At 40.6% G+C, this 21,957-nt stretch overlaps 1 protein-coding gene across 12 annotated transcripts in view; it reads left to right on the forward strand.

The window, feature by feature from the left end:
* The first annotated feature begins 842 nt into the window (after positions 1 to 842).
* Positions 843 to 21,957, forward strand: part of PBX1 (PBX homeobox 1) — a 328,461-nt gene continuing 307,346 nt past the window's right edge. For 7 of the 12 annotated variants that reach the window (XM_065518528.1, XM_065518568.1, XM_045395559.2 and 4 more), the window contains exons 1-2: positions 843 to 1,672; positions 4,865 to 4,938. In XM_065518528.1, the coding sequence (XP_065374600.1) occupies positions 1,482 to 1,672; positions 4,865 to 4,938 (265 nt within the window). In that variant the 5' untranslated portion in view covers positions 843 to 1,481. Of the gene's footprint in view, positions 1,673 to 4,864; positions 4,939 to 17,670; positions 18,860 to 21,957 lie in introns of those variants that run through there. The other 5 variants (XM_065518441.2, XM_074000692.1, XM_074000742.1 and 2 more) reach the window with 2 other exon arrangements.

Raw genomic sequence — 21,957 nt, forward strand, 5'->3', positions numbered from 1 at the left:
AATTAGTTTCATTTGGTGAACTTATTTATTAATCTTTCTTTTTCTTCAGCATTATTCAGTTTCATAGTCCATAATTTAGTTTTCATGTAGCAAAAATGACAAGAGTTTGGTATTCTTTTCAACTTTACTGTGCTAGAATTGTTTTTTAAAAATTTATCTATTATTACATCTGCCACTTATTAGAGATCATTATTAATTATATTAACAGCTCGATTATGTTTCATAACTACGTCGTGCTGACAAACTTTTTCTCTCAGCAGTTTCCATGAGGTCTAAGCATTTAAAAGAATCAAGTTTCAAATGACAATGCCACAGCAAAAGAAAAGCAGGGGTGGGCGGGAGGACGCACACGTCTGTGTTCTTTCGTGTTAATTTTATATGTTTGCATTTAAGTGGAGACACATTTTCCTCAAGGACGCAACCTAAGTAAGGCGAGCAGGAAAAGTAGAAACTGAGCTGGAACTACAGTATCATTGCACCTTTAAGGACTGGAGACTTGGTATTAGCTCGGCCTCCTTCCCGGCCCACCTCTGAACTCTGATTGACAGGGCGCCGGGCGAGGAGGAGCTGAAGGAGGCTGGAGAGGAGGCGCAGTGAGGAAAGTAGGGGAGGAGGGGCCGGTCTTTTATCTGGTGGCCAATCGGGGAAGGGGGGAGGAGCTCCAGGCACCCTCCTCCCTCCTTCTCTCTCCAGCCTCCCGGCTTCCCCGCCCCCTCCCCTTCCCTTTACCCCCTCCCCTCTCCTCCTTCTCGTCCTCCTCCTCCTCCTCCTTCTCCTCCTCCTCCTCCTCCTCTCAGGCTGTGGTTTTTCTGTATATGTTTCTGGAGTCCTGAGCCTGAGCTAAACAAAAGCAGGAGGCTGACGGGGTTGCTGGAGTTTGCAGAGACACGGAGGAGGAGAGAGCCTGTGCTTTGCCTGCCGCCGCGGCTGGGGGAGATCTGGCTTTTGCAACAGCCCACCCCCTTTGAGATCACTCTGGCCCGGAGTGGGGGTGGGGGGCAGCGGGGGGTGGGGGGGGAAAGTTTGCATTGCAATCCCCCTGCCTTCCTCTCCTTTCTCCCGATCAATGCATATTTGCAAAAGGATTAAGCCACAGATTTAAGCGCCGGGAGCCCATTTCTGCCTTGCAAAGGAGACCGGACTGAAAAACCCAAAGCCAGCTCTGATTTCTTTTCGCCAAGTGGGAAGGTGGTTTATTTTTCTTGCTTTTTGGAGTCAACACCCTTCCCCACCAGTCCTTATCCCCACCCTCACCCCGCAACCCCTTCACGCCCCCTCCCCCTCCCCCTCCCCATCCTCCCACCATCCTCTAAAGAGGCAAAGGGATTTTTTTTTTCTTTTGGTCTTCTTTTTTCCCCCTTCCCTGTTTATCCTGAAAAGGATTTGAAGACAAGCTTGAAGGATAAAAAGCCTTGGTGCTTCCCAGGAGCCGAGCCGAGGAGCAGAAGAGGAAGAGCCGGGGGCTGCCGTAGCCTTTGGAGATGGACGAGCAGCCCAGGCTGATGCATTCCCATGCTGGGGTCGGGATGGCCGGACACCCCGGCCTGTCCCAGCACTTGCAGGATGGGGCCGGAGGGACCGAGGGGGAGGGCGGGAGGAAGCAGGACATTGGAGACATTTTACAGCAAATTATGACCATCACAGACCAGAGTTTGGATGAGGCGCAGGCCAGGTGAGATGGAGGCTTTTCTTTTCCTTTCTTGGGGTTTTTTTGTTTTTCTCCCTCTCGCAGGGGGAAACAATGGGAACTGAATCACCACAGCGCTTTTTAAAAAAATGTTATTTCTTTTCTCATTTTGACAAGCAACTACATGGCGGAGGAGTAAAATTTGAAGGAGCGTTGTTATCGAAAGTGTAATCGCCCATGCCGAGATGTGGCTGTGTACATATTGTGTGTGTGTGTGTGAATATAGAGGTATTCATTTATATCCACACAGACACACAGGCACGCCGAAAATGCTGCCAACTGATCCAAAAGCGGCCCTCGGCACTTTTTACTGCTTTAAAAAAGTATCAGAGAAAGCAAAATTGTCAAGTTTTGAACAGCATTCCATGCCTTCTTGTTGAGGGGACTCTGTAACATTACAAAATAAAATGTCCCAAGAACACTTTATTTGCAAATTTAGTTGACTCATTACCTAATTCAGCGAGTTTGATTTTCTTTCTTGACTCTGCCGTCCTAAATTAATTTTGATATTTTCTCCTTTCCTTCCCCCCTACCCAAAATACAAAACAACCAAAAAGCAGGGTATTTCTTTGTCAGTAGTTGTCAGCTATCCAGAATATATTTTGCATTCACTTAATTTTGTTTTTTTAAAAAGTTGATGAAAAGATAATTTTGTTTTTAGGTATATTTGTTAGTTTTAAGAGACTCGGATTTTTAGTTTAACTTTATTGTCTCCTAATTTGAGCCGGTTTACTAACCTTCCGTGACACAGACAGCTATGTATGGTCCTTTAAAAAGGGGTGGGGGGACAAAAATCAAGCATGCTCTTTTCCCCCATGCTTCTTTCAGGACCACTTCGAAATGAAAGCATGTATGAATTTTATGTATTTCAATACTATAGGACATGAAGGTCTCATTTAGGAAACATAATAAACTATGTAGCTTCTCAAGTTAATCCACTGCCAGGTATATAGTTCTCTCCTCCAGGATTTTACAGTAAATTCTCTTTCAAAGTAAAACATAGACTAAGTGACAACCCACTAACAGCTTGCCCAAGGCCGAACTCAAAAGCAAGAATTTTAAAAATCTAATGACCACATATGTCTATACAATAACCCAGCTTTGTTATATCTCTGAAGTAGCGTTGTTTTTTTCTTTGAAAACCCTGTAAACAAATATACACAACTCCTGTACTTCAGATGACTTGGTTATATGGAGAAGACATCATTATGTGTATTTTTGTCTAAGTGAAATAAGAATCTGAGTTGAGAAAATGAGAGGAAGCAGTTAAAAACATGGATGTTATGAATTATACTCAATTTTAGATGCAAGCACATGCAACATGTAAACTCAAAAGTACTAAGGTTTATGGGTGTTTGAAAACTTGGAAATATTGAAAGACTCAAAGCATTCTAAGTTTTGTTTAAATAGGGGAAATTTTAAAAATTAATTGGTGCTCTCTTTAAATTTTATTATGTGAAGAAAAGCTAATAGGTATGGTAAGAGGAAGATTTCCCACTGGCAATTCTCTTTTGAATTGGGACATAATTTCTCTATTATATTGTTCTAGAAAAATACTCTCAGACATACCGATAAACTGGCTTAAAAACAAGTTTGTGAAGTGGAAGGGGCTAGTAAGAATAGATACTCACTACTTTTTTGATGTTCAGTCTCTCTTTTTTTGTGCAAGTGAGGACAAATAGGGCTTGGCGACTTCCCCCTTTCAATGGCCTAGATGCAGAGAGAGATCAGATACAATTTTGGGATGGGGAAATTTTCAGTTCTTCCTCTATAGCTAGCTTCGTTTGTGTGCTGTGGAAATGCAATATTTTTATAAAGCTGTGTGAGAATTTTTGTCTGCATTTGGTCCTATGTATAAGAATAGAATTAATTAAAACTATTTTAAAAGACCCAGGAAAGGTCTTTAATACTTTATTTTCCATCTTTTTTTTCCCACCCCACATGAGAACTTAAATCAAAGCTAAGCTTTCTTTTTGGATAAACAGTAGATAGTATGTCCTTTTTTCCTTTTTCTAGTCACACCTTTATAATGTATATTTATTATTTACAAAAGTAAACCATTAATATTTTAGATATAATAAATGTGTTCTTTTTGATAGTCCTGAATTTTGAGTTTATTACTCCCCTGCTGTACACTACACAGAGTATGTTTCTGATCTCTGTTCTTCATGAGGATGTGTGTCTATTTTTTAACTTTCAAAGGGATTAAAAAAGAATTGCATGTGTTTTGAGTGCCAGAACTTTCCATTTATCTTTACACATTAATTTTAGTTAGTAGACAGAATTCCCTTAACTAATAGCTGATATGATCAGTATTTTGTTTCCAAAACAGTATCATTCTGCTAAGTGATTCCATAATAAAATAGAAGGAAAGGTATTGTTTTGTTCCTCAAGTGCATTCGGAATACACACACACACACACACACACACACACACACCAGGTAAATCACTAATCTAAAAGACAAAATTGCATTTATTTTTCCCCCAATGGGGGCAAGGTCCTAATTGTAAATAATTGAATTTCAACACCTGCAAATAAGCAGTGTGTGCACAAGAGGCATAATGTGAACACAGAGAAATGAATTTATTCCCCATATGGGTATGTTTGCCCCCTGGCAATGCATTTCCATACTCTTTAACTTGGGGACTGAAATGTTATAAATTGACAGTTCTACTCAGAAGACCTTTCAAGCATCTTGTGTTTATGAGAATACAGGGGCATCTGCGGAATGAATTCGAACACATGGATGAATTAAATTTGAAAACACACAGACCGAGAGGCAGACAGTTCCTAGGCTGTGGTCGTTGCATGGATTTTACAAAACTGTTAACCTACGCCTTTGGCTTTGCTGTATTCATTGTCCTGGGAAGAATTGTGGGTTTAAGAATTACACTTTGATTAAACTACTTAAAAAAAAAAACCCTTTCCCTAAATGGGCCTAATTTAGGTTAGTTCTGTTCTGTAGTTAAATCCCTACTCTCTCCCTGCTAATTAACGTTATTTCTTTTTCTATGGCGGGACTCTGTATATTAAGTCATGAAAACAATTGAAGCATGCCACAGAGTTATGCTTGGTATATAATTTTGTCTAAATGTTCAAATGTGTTCACCCTGTGCATTATCGGCAGTTTGATCTTGAGAGTCCACCTAAGCGATCATGTTGTTTCTTTCTTGCAGAAAACATGCTTTAAACTGCCACAGAATGAAGCCTGCCTTGTTTAATGTGTTGTGTGAAATCAAAGAAAAAACAGGTAGGAATGAGATTCCAACATTTTAGCATTTTCTTTGGCCAATTAAATCACTTAACCAGCAGTCACAAATCTATCATTTAAATATTAAAATTTCAGAATACAAGTACTATCAAGGTTGACCTCATATTCGAATAGGAAGTCCTAGCCCTGCTTTCCTTAAAAGAAAGCACCAAGTTTCTTTGACAGTTATTATCAAGCACTATTGGCTAATTTTCCATAACTCTATTTCCAGCCTTTTTGAGATTGGGGCTAAAATGTAGATTCTGAAAGGAAATTTATAGACTGATGTATCTTTGGGGCAAAAATATGAAAGTAAAAGTTCATTTTTTTAAGGAATATATTTTAGCCCATTTTTCAAACCCTAATTTTTTTGGAGTTGGGTATGGGGGTGCTAAACTGAAGTTTCCTTTCCTTTTTTTCTTGTAATTACACAAAGCAGCAGACTAGAGGTTCTCAACAGAGAGTGTTGTCAAATACCTTTGTGGAATGCGCTATACAACATTAGGTTATCGGTATTTGAGTGGCCTGTGATTTTATTGCAGGGAGAATCGTTGGCTTTGGGGGAGTATAACGCCATGAGATCATTCACTCTGTTGTTTTTCTACTTTCTAGACCTCGTATCATGGACTAACACACTTATAACACATCCCAGGAGGGCATTTAAATTTTAAAGCAACAATTAAAAAATAGCAGTCATCAATCAGAGGTGTTCCTAAACAACAGATGCTCTGGGAAGGACATTTAGCAACATCCCCTTGTTTGTTTATTTTAATCCTTAATTTTCCAAAGTGGGTAGAGCTCTCCCTTGTAAGAAGAAAGATTTGAGAAGGCAATCTGAAACCAGGGAATAAAGATGAGGGACCAGGAGTGGTTATATAAATCGGGAGCTTCTGCTGGGCTCTGACTTACCCGCTCGCTTTAGAGCAGTGCAAAGTACCTGACATCCTATTTATTTATTTATTTTTTACAACAAGGAGTGTAACAGTCAATAATTCATATCTAAACCATATAAGCAAGGGCATGACATGAATGAAAGTGACAATAAATATGATTGCATGCTTGGTTGATATACATTGATAGTTACACATAAAAAAGGGGTGGGGGGAGAGGGCACACAGGGTGGCTTTCTGTTTGAGAGCGCTCTGTGTTTTTCTTTTAAAAAAATAGTTTCAAGATGTGGCTGTTGATGGAATATGTAATTACTTGGGTCTTGAAATGCGTGTAAAATTAGTACGCAGCTCCTTTGTTGAATCTTATTTGTGTTGTGCATAACATTCTAGACAAAGCACCTGAGAAGTGATGTTCAGACCTCTAAGTCTTCCAGGTTGCCTTGCCAAAGCTTAACCTTATGGCAAACCTGTTAATTGCATTATTTTAGCTGTGAGATACCTTTTAAAAGATTTATGGACTGTGCATTCAAATATCAAGAGAGCTTTTTTCCAGTTTGTCACACTTTTTAGTTTTTTTTTTCTATTAGCCCAGAGTAGGAAACCTAAGTGTGTGTGTGTGTGTGTGTGTGTGTGTGTATATATATATATTTTATCTTCTCTCTTTTTTCTTCTTTGATCTCTGATGCTTATTTACTTTGAATATTTGGTTTGTTGAGATTTGTTTCTAATCGAGTATGAGTTCCTGCTGATCTTGTTTCATGAAATGTAGAATCAAGATATAAAAGCATATGTGATAATATGGACTAAAGAGAATCTATCAGATTTTGATTGAAAGGAAGCCTGTCAGGGCACTTAAGTGTACATTGTGGCCAAAGTGCTTAATTCTAGTTTCCTAATTAAAACCTACTGAGGCAGTAGATCAAAGTGGGTGGGTGTGAATAGAGATCCGGTTCAGGTGTGGGTTAAAGAGTTCGCTCCTTGTTCATATTGGCTCAAGTATAGTGATAGGAAGTAAAGTAGTCATACTGGTCAAAGTAACATTCTAAAAGTTTTGTTTTTTGAATTTTGTGTCAATACATTTAATGTTTAGAGACTTAAATCTAAATTAAGGTTTTTTTATGTTGTCTCTAGAATAATACATTAAAAAAATAGTTTATCAAATAATGTAATTGAAAGTGATAAGAATCATTGCCCCCTGTGTTAAGGGACAGACACACACACACACTCACACACACACACACACACACACACACACACGTTTTGGATTAAGAGGGCACCCCTGGGTGAAAGGAGGGGAAAAAAAAAGGCTTACCTCCCTCTTAGTCTTCAACTTGTGTGTTGGAAGGATTGAAGGGAAGGCAAAAACCTCTCCTGGAATGTTGAGTGTTGTGTTAAAGGTAGGAGTCAACTGTGGTGTGCTAAAAAGAACCCTTTGATTCTAAAGCACGATTACTTGGCTACTGAGGACCCTGGAACCTTGAATCTTTTTGCCAGCATATCTTCCATGCAGTTGATGTGTCGGAGGAACAAAGTGTCTGTAAAGTTGCAGGAACCTTTTTTTTTTCCCTCTTTTTGATACAGAGCTGGTGAAAAGATCGCTTGAGTGATCAGTTCACATACATTCCTTTATTGTTTGGGGACTTTTTCTATTGGTACTTTCAAGCCTCTTTGCATTAAATGAGTATTTTTGAGTTTCCATCTCAAGCATTATAATGCTTGTAATAATAATAGAGGTTACTTGATTTAGGGTGGGTTTTGTTTGTTTGTATTCTAACACAAAGTTCATACATTTGGCTCACCTAGGCAGAACTCTTGAGAGGAACTTGATAATTGATTTGTTATTTTTGCTTTTTTGCATTTGTTAATGATTTTATACTTGTAAATACGAAAACTGGCTAAGATGTATTACCAACCTTTTGGAACTTTAAAAATACATACACACATGCACGTAACACCTCAAAGTAGGCAGTGCCGTCTGAATTACAATTGATTGATGGGTGTTTAAGTCAGAAATTACTATGGGAATATTTAAAAAACAAAACAAAACAAAAAGAACCCATGTGTCTTCTTGCTTCAGAATGTGGGTAGTTTTTATTTTAATACCTTTTCACTTTAAAAAAAATAAATGCTAAGAAGTGCCAGCAAAATGCTCGGGTGGTGAATCTCAAAGAGCAGCTAAAAAACCCTGTCAAGACCTATAGCAATGTATATTTCACATGTGACTTTTATCTGCTCACTCATTCTAGGAATACAGAGACAATTAGAGTTTTGGATCATTTACTATAACATTTTCTTAGGGATTTTTAAGATCCATTCCTTGTCTTCTGGCTTATTAGTAATAGGCTAAGTTTGCATATGTGTATATGTGGTGGTAATGGGGTTGTTGGGATAGAAGAAAAGGAGAAAAAGTCAAACATATTACATTTCTTTAAAAAGCCTTGAATATATTTTTAAACGTTTCCTGTTTTTTACTTCTGTGTCAAAATCACGCAAGTTTAAAAATTAGAAAAACACAAAAAATATTGCATGCCATTTACTAAGGAGAATATTTATAGATAGCAATGAATAGCTGCAATTGTTGCGAATAGTTTTTAATTTTAGAACATAATAGCTATATATGGCACTTTTCAGCCAATTGTCCTCTGTGCATTGTCTGCATCGAAGTTAATGCAAATCAAATCTTTGGAGGAGGTTAAAAAAATTTATTTTTTGCTCCTTAACGCCCTTTTGTTCTCTCTCTTTCCTTTTCTCTCTGTGTTCAATTAACACCCCCATCACAGAACTGTAGCGTGTGTGTTTTTTTAATTCTACTACTGTATTTCACTTTTGACACCCTCCCTTACTATTCTCGCCTGCCACTTCTTTTTAATATAGCAATTACATTATGGGACTTCTCCTCCTCCCCTCTCCCCTTTAAAGCATTAGAGAATAATTTGTGTGTCTATGTATATGTGTGTGTGTATGTTTGCATATATAGGTGGAGGGGCGGTGGGTAATGGAAGGAAGCTATAGATTGCAGGAAGAGAATTCTGATGGTATTAGGCCTTGAGCAAAATAGGAGTAAAATAACTTTAAATCATTTAGAGCAGCCTCTGATCAGATTCCTTTTGGGGTTGGAATGGTAGGAGTCATTTTCACAGAAGCTCATCGATAGCCAGCAAATGCAAAAACTTTTCTTGCTGATGAGAAAATTCAAGAATTTGGTTAATTTTTTTTTTTTCTCCCTTGTGGTAAAGATGCCGAGGAAAGAAAAGGGGATTAAATGAAAGGAACTTACAAGTCAGTTTTACCTGATGCTATCTTTCAGGTACAGTGTGTTAAGGCAGAAGTAATGTGGTTAGACCCTGTGTTATTTATTTATTATAATGTGGATGTAAGCTACAGACCTACAACAATATAACTCTGACAGACATAATATAAGAAGAACTTGTGATGAGAAATGTCCTTTCTTTTTAGTCACTTTTGTGTATTCCATTTTTAGTCTACGACTAGAATTAGAACAATTCTGGCTTTTGAGAAGTGCAAAGAGCTGTTTGGTCAAAGCTGCCAGAATGAGATTTTGGGAAATTTGCTGTCATTTTTTCTAACAATAGGAGTGTCTGTGAGGATTGGACGTGAGAGAGATTTAGGTTACACTGAAGAATCTGGAAGGGGATTTATAAGCGGGGAAACATAGAACCTTGTGAACTAGGAGCTGTGGGGCGTTGGGCTGGGCCAGGTGTGGGTGGGTTCTATACAGTAGGCTGCACTGTTTGCTGAGAAGGGGGCATTACCTGCCTGCGTGTTTAGTTCACTGCTGGTGCCAGGCCTGCTCACATGGTTTTGCCTCTGCATTCTGTTGACATCCATGAACTTTTTGTTGTGGTTGTTGGCAAAATTATAAAAATACCCCCAAACAAGCAAATAAACCAAAACCTAGATGTTGTACATAATTTAAATTGGAAGATATTTTCATTTGTAAAGCATGACCCTGCCGGGCGCGGTGGCTCAAGCCTGTAATCCCAGCACTTTGGGAGGCCGAGATGGGCGGATCACGAGGTCAGGAGATCGAGACCATCCTGGCTAACACGGTGAAACCCCGTCTCTACTAAAAAATACAAAAAACTAGCCGGGCGCAGTGGCGGGCGCCTGTAGTCCCAACTACTCGGGAGGCTGAGGCAGGAGAATGGCGTGAACCCGGGAGGCGGAGCTTGCAGTGAGCTGAGATCCGTCCACTGCACTCCAGCCTGGGCGGCAGAGCGAGACTCCGTCTCAAAAAAAAAAAAAAAAAAAAAAAAAAAAAAAAGCATAACCCTGACTTCTTTTGTGTCATAGGCATATCTTAGGAAAGCTTATTCTTCAGTTTGGTTTCAAATCTCTTTTAGATGGATAGTGTTATGTTTGAACTGGGTGAAGTGAATCTAAATATACCTTTTATTGCTTTTCCTTTAAAAATAAAAATTTACCAAAGCACCACATGATAGAGACAGTGTCCTAGGTCCAGCTCCAGACAGCTCTTACTCATTCTCATATGACCCTAAGAAGCACCCATTCATTTTCATTGCCATATTAACCTGATTTTGAGGAATATAATAATTTTGGTTCCATTGCCCTTTACCTGCAATGGTGTGGTAGGATGTAAGGAATGCAATAATTGATAAATAAAATAAGTAGAGAATTCATGAGTTGTTCGTGAAGTGCTTTGAGTTCCCTGGATTATGTAAATAATTAAGGTGCTGTATTTTCTATAATAAATTATCTCAGGATTCATATTTTATTTCACAGGATATCACTGCATTTAACTCTTTCAGGTTAAAAAAAAAATGTACATCTACTGGTCTTTAATTAAGTAATGGGGTAATCGATTGTCACTCATGAGGAAAATTCTCTGGTTGTGTCTTTGCCCCATCTGCATCTCAGAGATGTCACTTCTCAGAACTTAGCAGAGTGATCCCCAGAGGGGAAAAAAGGTGCAAGAATAGACTGTCATAAGATTATAACACCTACCCCCGTGATGGCAGAATAAGGTCAATAGTGTCTTACCCGAAGGTCTCTTACCTCTGACATCTCTCTTTCAATCTCTCAATTATTGGTGGAAATCAAGATTGCAATGGGTGAAAAATTCATCTTTTTGATTTAGGTTGTAGTTTCAACTTCATCTTCTACTGAAACTTTTGTCATTACGTAGGTATCGGGGTGGGTATACGTCACACTCCGTGCTAGTTCTGGACCTTCTACTAAGTAGTTATAAGACCTTAGAGAAGTTGCTTAAATAAGTTTATGATAAACTATAATAGTAGTGGTTAAGGACCTCATCTTTAAAGCCAGACTCTCTGAGTTTGTATCCTAGATCTTTTACTTCTTAACTGTGTGACCTTATTCAAGTTAAAAAACCTCTCTGTGCCTCGTTTTCCTTATAAAATGCAGATCGTAGTGGTACTTATCTTAGCGGGTCACTGTGAGGTTAAATAAGGTGATACATGTAAATCACAATGCCTGGCATAGAGTAAACAGTCAATAGCTGCTAGCTGTTATTATTTCTGGACTTGTTTTCTTATATGAAATAGAGAGGCTTATACCAGATGGTCCCTAAAGACACAGCCAATTCCAAGACTCTGATTTTATGCTGAAAAGAGACAAAAATTGCTGAATTTAAAATTTGCTTTCTTTTTTTCCTTGCAATTTTTTTTTTTTTTTTTTTTTTTTTAGTCAGAGTCTCACGCTCTCTCCCAGGTTGGAGTGCAGTGGCGTGATCTCAGCCCACTGAAACCTCTGCCCCTGGGTTCAAGCAATTCTCCTGCGTCATCCTCCTGAGTAGCTGGGATTACAGGCATTCACCAGCTAAATTTTGTGTTTTACTAGAGATAGGGTTTCGCCATGTTGGCCAGGCTGGTCTCAAACTCCTGGTCTTGAGTGATCTGCCTGCTTTGGCCTCCCAGTGCTGGGTTTACAGCTGTAAGCCACCATGCCTGGCCCTGCTTCCCTTGCTATTCTCTTAAAGTGAGAATTGGCTATATCTGGCCAAAAGTCTGGGACTAGATTGGAAGAAGAGGTTGGGAAAAGAGAATGGGTAAGAACAGAGAAAAAGTTTTTAAACTACAAACTGGACAACAACCACTTGAAAAGCTAGAATTGCCTATTAGGGATAGCGTTTTCTTAGCGTCAGCAACTGGAGGCATTGTGTAATCATAGTTAAAAACATCTTCTCTCTGAAGATACATAAGCCTATCCATTCAACTTGTGAAGTTCCAAAGCAGGAAAAGTAGCGCAAAGTGAGATTAGGGCAACTTGACCTTTTTCTTTCTTTCTTTTTTTTTTTTTTAATTATACTTTAAGTTCTGGAATACATGTGTGGAACGTGCAGGTTTGTTACATAGGTATACACATGCCATGGTGGTTTGCTATACCCATCAACCCGTCATCTACATTAGGTATTTCTCCTAATGCTCTCCCTCCCTTCGTGCCCCCAACCCTGACAGGCCCTGGTGTGTGATGTTCCCCTCCCTGTGTCCATGTGCTCTCATTGTCCAACTCCCATTTATGAATGAGAACATGCAGTGTTTGATTTTCTGTTCCTATGTTAGTTTGCCGAGAATGATGGTTTCCAGCTTCATTCATGTCCCTGCAAAGAACGTGAACTCATCCTTTTTATGGCTCCATAGTATTCCATGGTGTATATGTGCCACATTTTCTTTATCCTGTCTATCATTGACAGACATTTGGGTTGGTTCCAAGTCTTCACTATTGTGAATAGTGCTGCAATAAACATGTGTGCATGTGTCTTTATAGTTATAATCCTTTGTGTACATACACAGTAATGGGATTGCTGGGTCAAATGGTATTTCTGGTTCTAGATCCTTGAGGAAGTGCCACACTTTCTTCCACAATGGTTGAATAAGTTACACTCTCACCAACAGTGTAAAAGAATTCCTATTACTCCACATCATCTCCAGCATCTATTGTTTCCTGACTTTCTAATGATTGCCATTCTAACTGGCGTGAGATGGTATCTTGTTGTGGTTTTGATTTGCATTTCTCTAATGATCAGTGATGATGAGCTTTTTTTCATATATGTTTGTTGGCCGCATAAATGTCTTCTTTTGAGAAGTGTCTGTTCATATCCTTCACCTACTTTTTGATGGAGGGCAACCTGACCTCTTGCCTTTCTAATACGTTCCTTATTTAGGAAAAATGTTATCTTTGTCATAAGGACAACCTTGATTCATAGTAGATTTATTTTTTACTATTTTTTATAGTTTTCTTGAAATATATTTCTAACACCATGAAATTCACCCATTTGAATGACAGACAGGTGGATTTTACTATATTTACAAAGTTGTGAACCCATTATCACAATCTAATTTTAGAACATTTTTATCAGCGCCCCCCCCGCAAAAAATACCCAGTACTTTTTACCAGCCAGTCCATATTTCCCCCTTCACCTTGCCCCTGGTAACCACTAACTTACTTCCTGTCTTCATGGTTTTTGCCTATTCTGGATATTTCACATAAATTGAATCATAAAATATTTGGTGTTTTTTGACTCATTTCTTCTGTTTAGCATGCCTTGGAGGGTCATCCGTACCGTAGCATGTGTCAGTACTTCATTTTTCTTTATGGCCAAATACTATTCCACTGTATGGATATACCACATTTTGCTTATTCATTATTCAGTTGATGGTCACTTAGGTTGTTTCCATTTTTGACTATTATGAATAATACTGCTATGAACATGTGCTTACAGGTTTTTATGTATTAATATATGTTTTCATTTCTCTGGATAAGGAGTGGAATTGCTGGCTTATGTGGTAACTCTATGTTTAGATTTTAAGAAACTGCTAAACTGTTTTACACAGTGGCTGTAGTAGGTACTTTTTTTAAAAAACAACTTTATTGAGGTATATTTGATATACAAAAATCTGTACTATATATATATATATATATATTTTTTTTTTTTTTTGGTGCAATCTTGGCTCACCACAATCTCTGCTTCCCGGGTTCAAGCGATTCTCCTGCCTCAGCCTCCTGAGTAGCTGGGATTACAGGCATGGGTTAGCACACCCAGCTGATTTTTGTATTTTTAGTAGAGACCGGGTTTCACCATGTTGGCCAGGCTGGTCTTGAACTCCTGACCTCAAGTGATCCGCCGGCCTTGGTCTTCCAAAGTGCTGGAATTACAGGCATGAGGCACCGCACCCGGCCTGAGCTACCATGTCCAGCCGGGTGTATTCTTAAGTCATAGTGTAAATGGCACTAAGTTTTGTCTTCAGCACTCTCAGCTTTTCATTCTTTCAACCTCTTTCTCCATTCAGTGATGTCTCCTCTCTGTGTTTAGGACTCTGCTGTGTTTATGGTCATGTTTGGTCAATACTCTAAGAAAACAAAGTTTTTGATAAATTTATCTGACTTGAAGTATGCATGATCAGGATTTATGTGAAATCTCTGTTAGAACTATTTGCATTTTAAAGAGGAAAAAAAGTCAAAGGAATGATTCTCCAATGCTGGAATTTCAGAGGTCAGGTTCCTGGAGGGGAAGACACTTTTGAAAAAGATTGGAGAATTTTCTGAATAATAATCCAGTGTGAAAGAGGGAGCATGGACTTTGAGTGAAACCATTCTAGCTTGTGTAACATTAGTGAGTTACTGGGTTTAACAGAGCTTCAGTGTTCTCATTTCTGTGGTGAAGATAATAATACGTATGATGTCGGCTTGGTGGGCTGAAAAAGGCAATAATATAAAGCACATAGTTCAATGAGTGTGCTCAACTAATGGCCACTACTGTTATTTTTCTGAAACCACATGACAGAGTGTTGACCACCTCTCTCATCAGTTTGGCCTTGTCTGTTCAGGTTGAGTTTTCTACTACCTCTGTCCGGGAGTTTTAGAGGCTCACTAACATGCGTCCTGACCCAGCTTTTATGTTAAATGGTTGTCAGTGTGAGAGAAATAAAAGTCTTGGGCAAAATGCAGCAAAAGGCATCTCCACACTTTCACATCGTCCTCCCCCACTTCTAGAGTTCTGCGGAGAGAATCTCTTAGAACAGTGCTTTTTAGTGAACACCTGTAATTTTAAATTTAATGATTTAAATTTTCTAGTAGCCTCATTTTTAAAAAGTAAGAAGAAGCAGGTGAAATAAATTTAATACTTCTTATTTAACCCAAATATATCTAAAAATCTTTCAACATGTAATCAGTATAAAAACTATTGAGATATTTTGCACTTTTTTTTTGTGCTAAGGCCTTGAAATGGTAATGTTAAATTTAATGATTTAAAGTTTTTAGTAGCCCCATTTAAAAAAAGTAAAAAGAAACAAGTAAATGAATTTTAATAATACATCTTACTTAACTTAAATACATTGAAAATATTTCAATATGTAATCAACATAAAAATTAATGAGATATTTTACATTCTTTTTTTGTGTGTCTATGCTGAAGCTTTGAAATCCATTGTGTATTTTACATTTACAGCCCATCTTTTTTTTTTTTTTTAAGACAGAGTCTCTCTCTGTCATCCAGGCTGGCGTGCAGTGGCGTGATCTCGGCTCACTGCAACCTCTGCCTCCTGGGTTCAAGGGATTCTCCTGCCTCAGCCTCCCAAGTAGCTGAGATTACAGGCGCTTGCCACCACACCCCACTAATTTTTAGTAGAGATGGGGTTTCACCTTGTTGGCCAGGCTGATCTTGAACTCCTGACCCCAGGTGATCCACCCACCTTGGCTTCTCAAAGTGTTGGGATTACAGGTGTGAGCCACCGCATCCAGCATTTATAGCATATATTGATTTTGACTTGCCATACTTCAAGTGCTCAATAGCTACACATGAGTAGTATCTACCATATTGGACAGCACAGCCGTAGAATAGTTGTTCTGGCATAAGTCCTTGTTTTGTTCCTTTTTTGCTATAGCTTTTACATTATGAGGGAGATACATGGTTGTTCCCCACTCAAACTTGAGCTGGTAGTTCTGTAGCAATTGAAATTGTTTCCTGATGGATAGCCGTGTTCCAGAATAAAGCATATCTGAGACATCTTTTTCTGGAAGAGAACGTCCACTGTACCCTATTGAGGTCACTGCTGGAAGCCAGGATGGGGTGGTTCCTCCACCTCCTTCTCTGTGTTTTTTTGCTTCGTTCTTTCCATAGCTCTTCATTTTAGGTTCTTTCTTCCTCCTTAACAAAATCTGAAGTGTTCCCTAGAATAGACTGAGTGGGCCGAAGCAGTTTCTTGTTTTCTTCAGCTGTAATGCAATGGAACAAGTACAGAGCACTCTATGGTATGACAGGAGTTTGCTGGACCCTGTATCAGGAGTTCTGCGGCCTCACACTGACTACCTCTGTGGTAGCATATTATTTTGAGAATGCCATTTAACCTCTTGGTCTCAGGTTTCCACATCCATGGAATGGGTGCCTTTAGAGAACCCTTAATGTGACTCCATATTCCATGGGTCGTGAGCCCCAACATGATCCCTGCCAAAGCTTAGATTTCTAGGAGGCAAGACAGGTGGAACCTTTAAAAAAGAAAATTATTTTTCATTGTTATGGCATTCTAATTTATCGTATGAATCCTTGTATCTTTCCTAGATAGTCATGTAAAACCAGTTATGGTGGTGTTAACGTTACCCTCCATCAATCAAGTTGCATTGGAGAAGGCAAACTGGGAGGGAAAAAATAGTGGAATTAAAAAAAAAATTTTATTGCTGGGTGTGGTGGCTCACATCTATAATCCCAGCACTTTGGGAGGCCAAGACGGGCGGATCACCTGGGGTCAGGAGTTCGAGACTAGCCTGGCCAACATGGCAAAACCCGTCTCTACTAAAAATACAAAAATTAGCTAGGTGTGGTGGTGGGCACCTGTAACCCCAGCTACTTGGGAGGCTGAGGCAGGAGAATTGCTTGAACCTGGGAGGCGGAGGTTGCAATGAGCTGAGATCGTGCCTCTGCATTCCAGCCTGGGCAACAGAGTGAGACTCTGTCTCAAAAAAAAAAAAAAAAAAAAGTATTGAAGCATTCAGGATCCCATTTATAAGGCCAGTTGGAGGCCAATCCCAGCTTAATCCACCTTGTGGACTTTGTGATGGAATGCATATGTTGTTTCCATGCTATGTATTTGCAGCTATTGGATTTTAGACTGGAAATTTGTCTTGGAATAGATTTCTGATTGCAGTCTTGGAAGGGCAGAATACCTTCTTGAGTTCATATGGCAGAGCCCAGGAATTTAGGAAAGGGGTTTGACTTTCACCTTGGAATGGTGGAGTTACTTGTTCAATGTTTGCCTCAGCTGAAATACTGAAATAATTTCTGTTTCCCACCTAACTGTCATTGGGGCTTTTGCAAACTTACAAGGATATTCAGAAAGATATTTGAGTTTCCCTAAGAAAGAGTGGTCAGTAAGTTTGAGAAAAAAGTTTATATATTTGTCTTGCTTTGAGACAGGTTGAATCTGCCAGTAGGTCAGAGGAATAAGTTTACCTAGTGGCCTGTGCTGGTAGGGCAGGGAGAGTCAGTCGCTTTTCCTGAGGGTGTTAGGTGATTGGAGACCTCAGTGTTGTCACTGTAAGAGAATCCTCCTTATAATTACCATTGTTAATAGAATTGAAACTTTGCATTTATCTTTTGTCCCTAACAAAGAAAGACTCCCAGAGAGTCTAATGATGAGCCCTGCCTACATCCATTCTGAAAGGCACTCCGTGGATACGAGGGTGTAGACGTTAATTCCCTTCTGCAGAATTTGCATGCAGAGGCTCTAGGGCCATGCACCCTGCTTACATTAATAAACATTTAAAAACAAAGAGCGGGTAATACATGCACAGCTTTCCTTTGTGCTTCCTCCTTACTAGGGTGCCTGTAATCCCTAACCTCTTGCGGGGGAAATGTCTGGGTGGGTGCGAGTGGGTGGTGATGCTGCGCGCAGCACCAAGTATAAAGGCCCAAGAAGTAACCACGTCGTGTGAGGAATAATTAAAGCAGCTTCATCCTGAGGCCAATTAAGGAAGAATGGGAAAAAAGAAAAAACAAAAAACAACAAAAAGCCAGCAACAATAAAATCCAAGAGATGAGAGGGCATGTTCGTTCAGATCACGTAGAAAAGAGAAATTGTGAAGTCATCTAGAAGGAGTTTAAGGGGATGCATCACAAAATAAAACTTTTGGAACCAAGAAATAGTGGAGAAGCCCGGTGGCGAGCCACATGGCCTTGTGCTAAGACTAGATGCCCTTTTCAGACAGGATAATGATGATCTTGGGAGCTGGACTTTCATAGATTGTCGCCTGGGTCCTGCTGCAAGACACTGCACAATTAATACTTAGATTAGAGGTGAGGGCTGGGGTGGCCGTGAACCCCCTCGCAAATCTACTGACTTCACCGCAGGGCTGATGCGCGCAGCCTAGAGGACGCATGGGAGCGCCCGGCCACGGCCCGGTCCGCCGGCTACGCGCCGCGTCGCGCCGCATCGCACCCGGTCTTCTCTGCACCCTGCGCCCCCGCGCCACCGGCTCCCTGTCGTTCGGGCGTGCGGCCCAAGAAGCGGCCCTCCGCAGAGTCCGGCCTTGAGTTCCCAGCGCAGGCCGTGCGTCACCGGCCGCCTGCGCGCGGACCGCGAAGCCAAGTGTTCCCCCAAGCGGGGCTTGCTGTGTTTTCATCATTTCCCTTGCCCGGCCGGGGTTGCAGTGGTCAGCCGCGGCGCTCTGCTCCCGGCTGCGGCCCGAGGCTCCCCCGCCACCTCCTGTGTCCCGGCGGACTTCACTCTTCTCCCAAAGGGTGGTAAAGAGAGGGCCGCCGCCACCCAGGGGGAAGACAGCCTCTCGGGAGCCATACTTCCTTTATTAAACACCTCTCAATGTGGGCTTGGAGTCACATTCAGAGCCTCTGAGGCAGAGGGATGCGTGCGGTCTGTCCCCAGGGAGCCGGGCCCAGGGTCTGTTCCTGGGCAGGATCTGTTCGGTGGGCCCCGCCGGAGCCGCGTTTTCAATATGCAAAGTGCCGGTGCCGGGCAGACCTCGGTGGTGGTGGTTTTGCATGCAGAAGTGAAATTCGGAAGGCCGCGTGTGAGCACGTGGGTGAGTGTGTGTATGTGCTCACACGCACGCGTATTAATTTGCAGCTCCTTTCTTAGTTGGCCGTGTATTGTTTCAGCTCTATTCGATAAATATTCGAGTTGTTGCTTTATGGTAATGAAATGAATTAAATAATATAATCCGGAGTTACTGCCGAAACCCTCCCGTCTTTTCTCTCTCTCAGCTCTTACAGGGAGTGCGTCATCTTCCCCTAGGGAGATTTTTAACCCAAAGAACCTTGATGTACTTTAAACAGCACTGACATTTGTTTTCGTTAAGCTCGGTCTGATTTCTTTAACACTTGAAGGAGGTTTGGGGCCTTCAAACGTAGCTAGTTTCTTATATGGCGGCTTGTCTTGTCTCAGAGGAATGTGTAAAGGGGCTTCAAGCTGCCTTATTTTTACCAGTTTTCAGAAAATGGAAAATTTATTTTGGTAGTTTGCCCCCTCCTGCCCATGCATGCATAGTTGCTTCCCCTCCCCCACCTAGCCTGCTGGAGCCCGGGCAGGAAGGGGCTGTCGTCACACACATGCCTAAGCCATATTACTTTATTTTTCTTCTTAGAAAGTTACACTAGGAAAGATGTTCTTGATGTGTGATTATTATTCTTAAATGGATTCTTGTGCTTTCTTATTATTGCTGTGTTACAGCTTCACGGGAAACCAGCAGGTCCTGCAGTAGACGGTCCAGAAACTTTCTATTGAATGAATGTGGGAGAGCTAGAAGTCAGGAAGGTTGAATTCCCTCATTACTTCGAAAATCTGTGAATTAATTCCCTCTATAAATTTCCACCAGCCTAGTCTCTGATCCACCAGCTGGAGAATCAAGCCCATTATTAATTTCACAGGATGAATTTCTCATCCTAGTAACTCTGGGGGAGAGGACGAAAGGGTTATTATGTAGGTTGAGAGTTCACATGTTGCTTCTGACTGTTACAGATGTTGCAGCTAAAATATAAGCATAGCAATAATAATATCAGCAATGGTGATAATAAAGAATGGAAATAACTGCTTCCTTCTGCTCCTGATTCGGACACCCCCACCCTCCTACTCATTTATTCTATTGACTCCTCTCTAGGTGTTTCAAACAGAAATGTTTTGGTGACTTCCTAGGGGAGAGAAGCATCTCTTGAGTGGCTTCCATTTGGGTATAAGTATGCAAAGATTGTTTGTGTTGTCAAGATCCCATTGGAGTATATCTTCTCACCTATAGTATCACCTCCTGCATGTTGCCCTTTGTAAGTAGAGGTTATGGAAGTTTAATTGTTTTCTAAGTAAGTTTCATCAGATATTTTTTAATACCCTATGTTCTGGAGATGTTGGTGAAAACTTTTTATCTTCCACAGGTTGTATAGTGAAGAAGTTAAAAATGAATCTCTGTCTTAGTTGGATTTATTTTTTCGTTTGAGAAATACCAGTTAAACATTTTTGTTTTAGACCTCCTGGAGGGCATGATGGGACTGAAGAGTCTATATTCCATTTTGGTCTAGTTATTGCTTTAGCAAATATTTGCGAAACTTCTTCCATGCCTGGATGTTGTGAAAGAGACTGAAAAATACAGATACGTGTGAGTTGTGGCCCTTACCCTCAAGGAACTTCCAGCGGCCTGAATCAAGGTCAGAATCAATGTAACATGGGCAGGTCCCTCACTCCCAAAGCCCATGACAGGAGCCAGGAATGTGTTCCCCAGAGCCAGGAGTGTGGCTGTAAAGGTCATTCTTGACCAAAGTTCATTGCTGCCCTGGTGATACATGCAGAAGCATGCTTTCTTTGAATCAAGGAGTTCTAGTTTTTTACTTAGATGCCTCAGAAATGTTCTATGTTTGAGTCCTTGCATACTTGGCCTTCCTGCCTTTTCTCAAGCACTGTAACCTCCTTCGTTTCTTTTCTGCCTTTCCCCTTTCGCTCTCTTTTGTTCTCTTCCTCTCATCTACTGGGGCCTACCCACCCCTCCATGCCCTCCCAGCCCCCATTGCTATTTGCCAAACTTGTGACCTGAGACCACTTGGCATTTCCGTGGGATGGCTGAAATTTACCACCCGCTGAATAGGCATTCTGTGACATTTGCTCACCTGGGCAGCTTAAGCTACATGGTCTGCTTCTGCCTTGCAGGAGTGCTGAGAGGAAGTGTGAAATTTACCTCTGTGCTCCAGGGTTCTTGCTAGCAGGGAGACAAACAGCAATGCTTTCTAGAAGCTGGAATTAATTTTTATCATAGTGCACATATATGTTTATACCCTACATTTATTATGTATTCAGTAAGAACATGTAGACAATTTGTGTATTGTCTTCCATTTTTTTTAACAAATTAAATTTTCATGGTTAGCGTCATCTTTCATGTTCATACCCTCCCCTTCCTCTCCCTCCCTGCTGGTAGAAGATACTGGGTTAACTTAATGCTCTTTGAGGCCTTGTGTCATTAGACCGCCTGGTCTCCTTAAGGTTTATGATATTCCATGTGATGGCTTTCTCACTGTGGCCTGCCCAGTCCTTCTGCTTGTAAGGAAATAGCTGCCTGTCTCTTTGGATCAAACTGGTCTAGGAGCTTGTTCAGCCCAGTTACTGGGACAGACCAGCCCTGAAGGCTTCTCTGACTCTTGGAACACACAGACAGCACAGTCTGTCTGTCCTGGCTGCCAGCCGAAGAAGGGAGACATGCTATGTAGATGGTTAAGCTGTTACTTTATACTTGTGTCCTCCAAGTGATTCGAAGGAAAGAGTGCTCTGGGCCCCAGTAGTGGTGGATCATCCTGGAATGAAACTGAACAGAAAATGTCAGCAGAAGGGATGTCTCATACTTTCCTGCGGAGCCCAGAATTCTCCTGTTTATGTGTAATAGGAATTAATGCGTATTTAAAAAAAAGTATTAGATACACTATTATTATGACTCTGATTTTTAAGATGAGGAAACTGAGGCATGGAGAGTTTAGTGAATCTTCCTAAAGTCACATAGCTAATGAGAGGCTGACTTGGAGATTTTACTTGGTAAGTTTTACTAAGTGTAGATTTTTCTATAAAAGTATTCATTCCCATCGAGTGACAGCCCGTCAAACTGTGATTCTTCCAAGGAAATCCAGTGGAATCTTACTTGGTTGTCCAAAT

The sequence above is a fragment of the Macaca fascicularis genome, chromosome 1, assembly GCF_037993035.2.
Source record: "Macaca fascicularis isolate 582-1 chromosome 1, T2T-MFA8v1.1".
Taxonomy (NCBI): domain Eukaryota; kingdom Metazoa; phylum Chordata; class Mammalia; order Primates; family Cercopithecidae; genus Macaca; species Macaca fascicularis.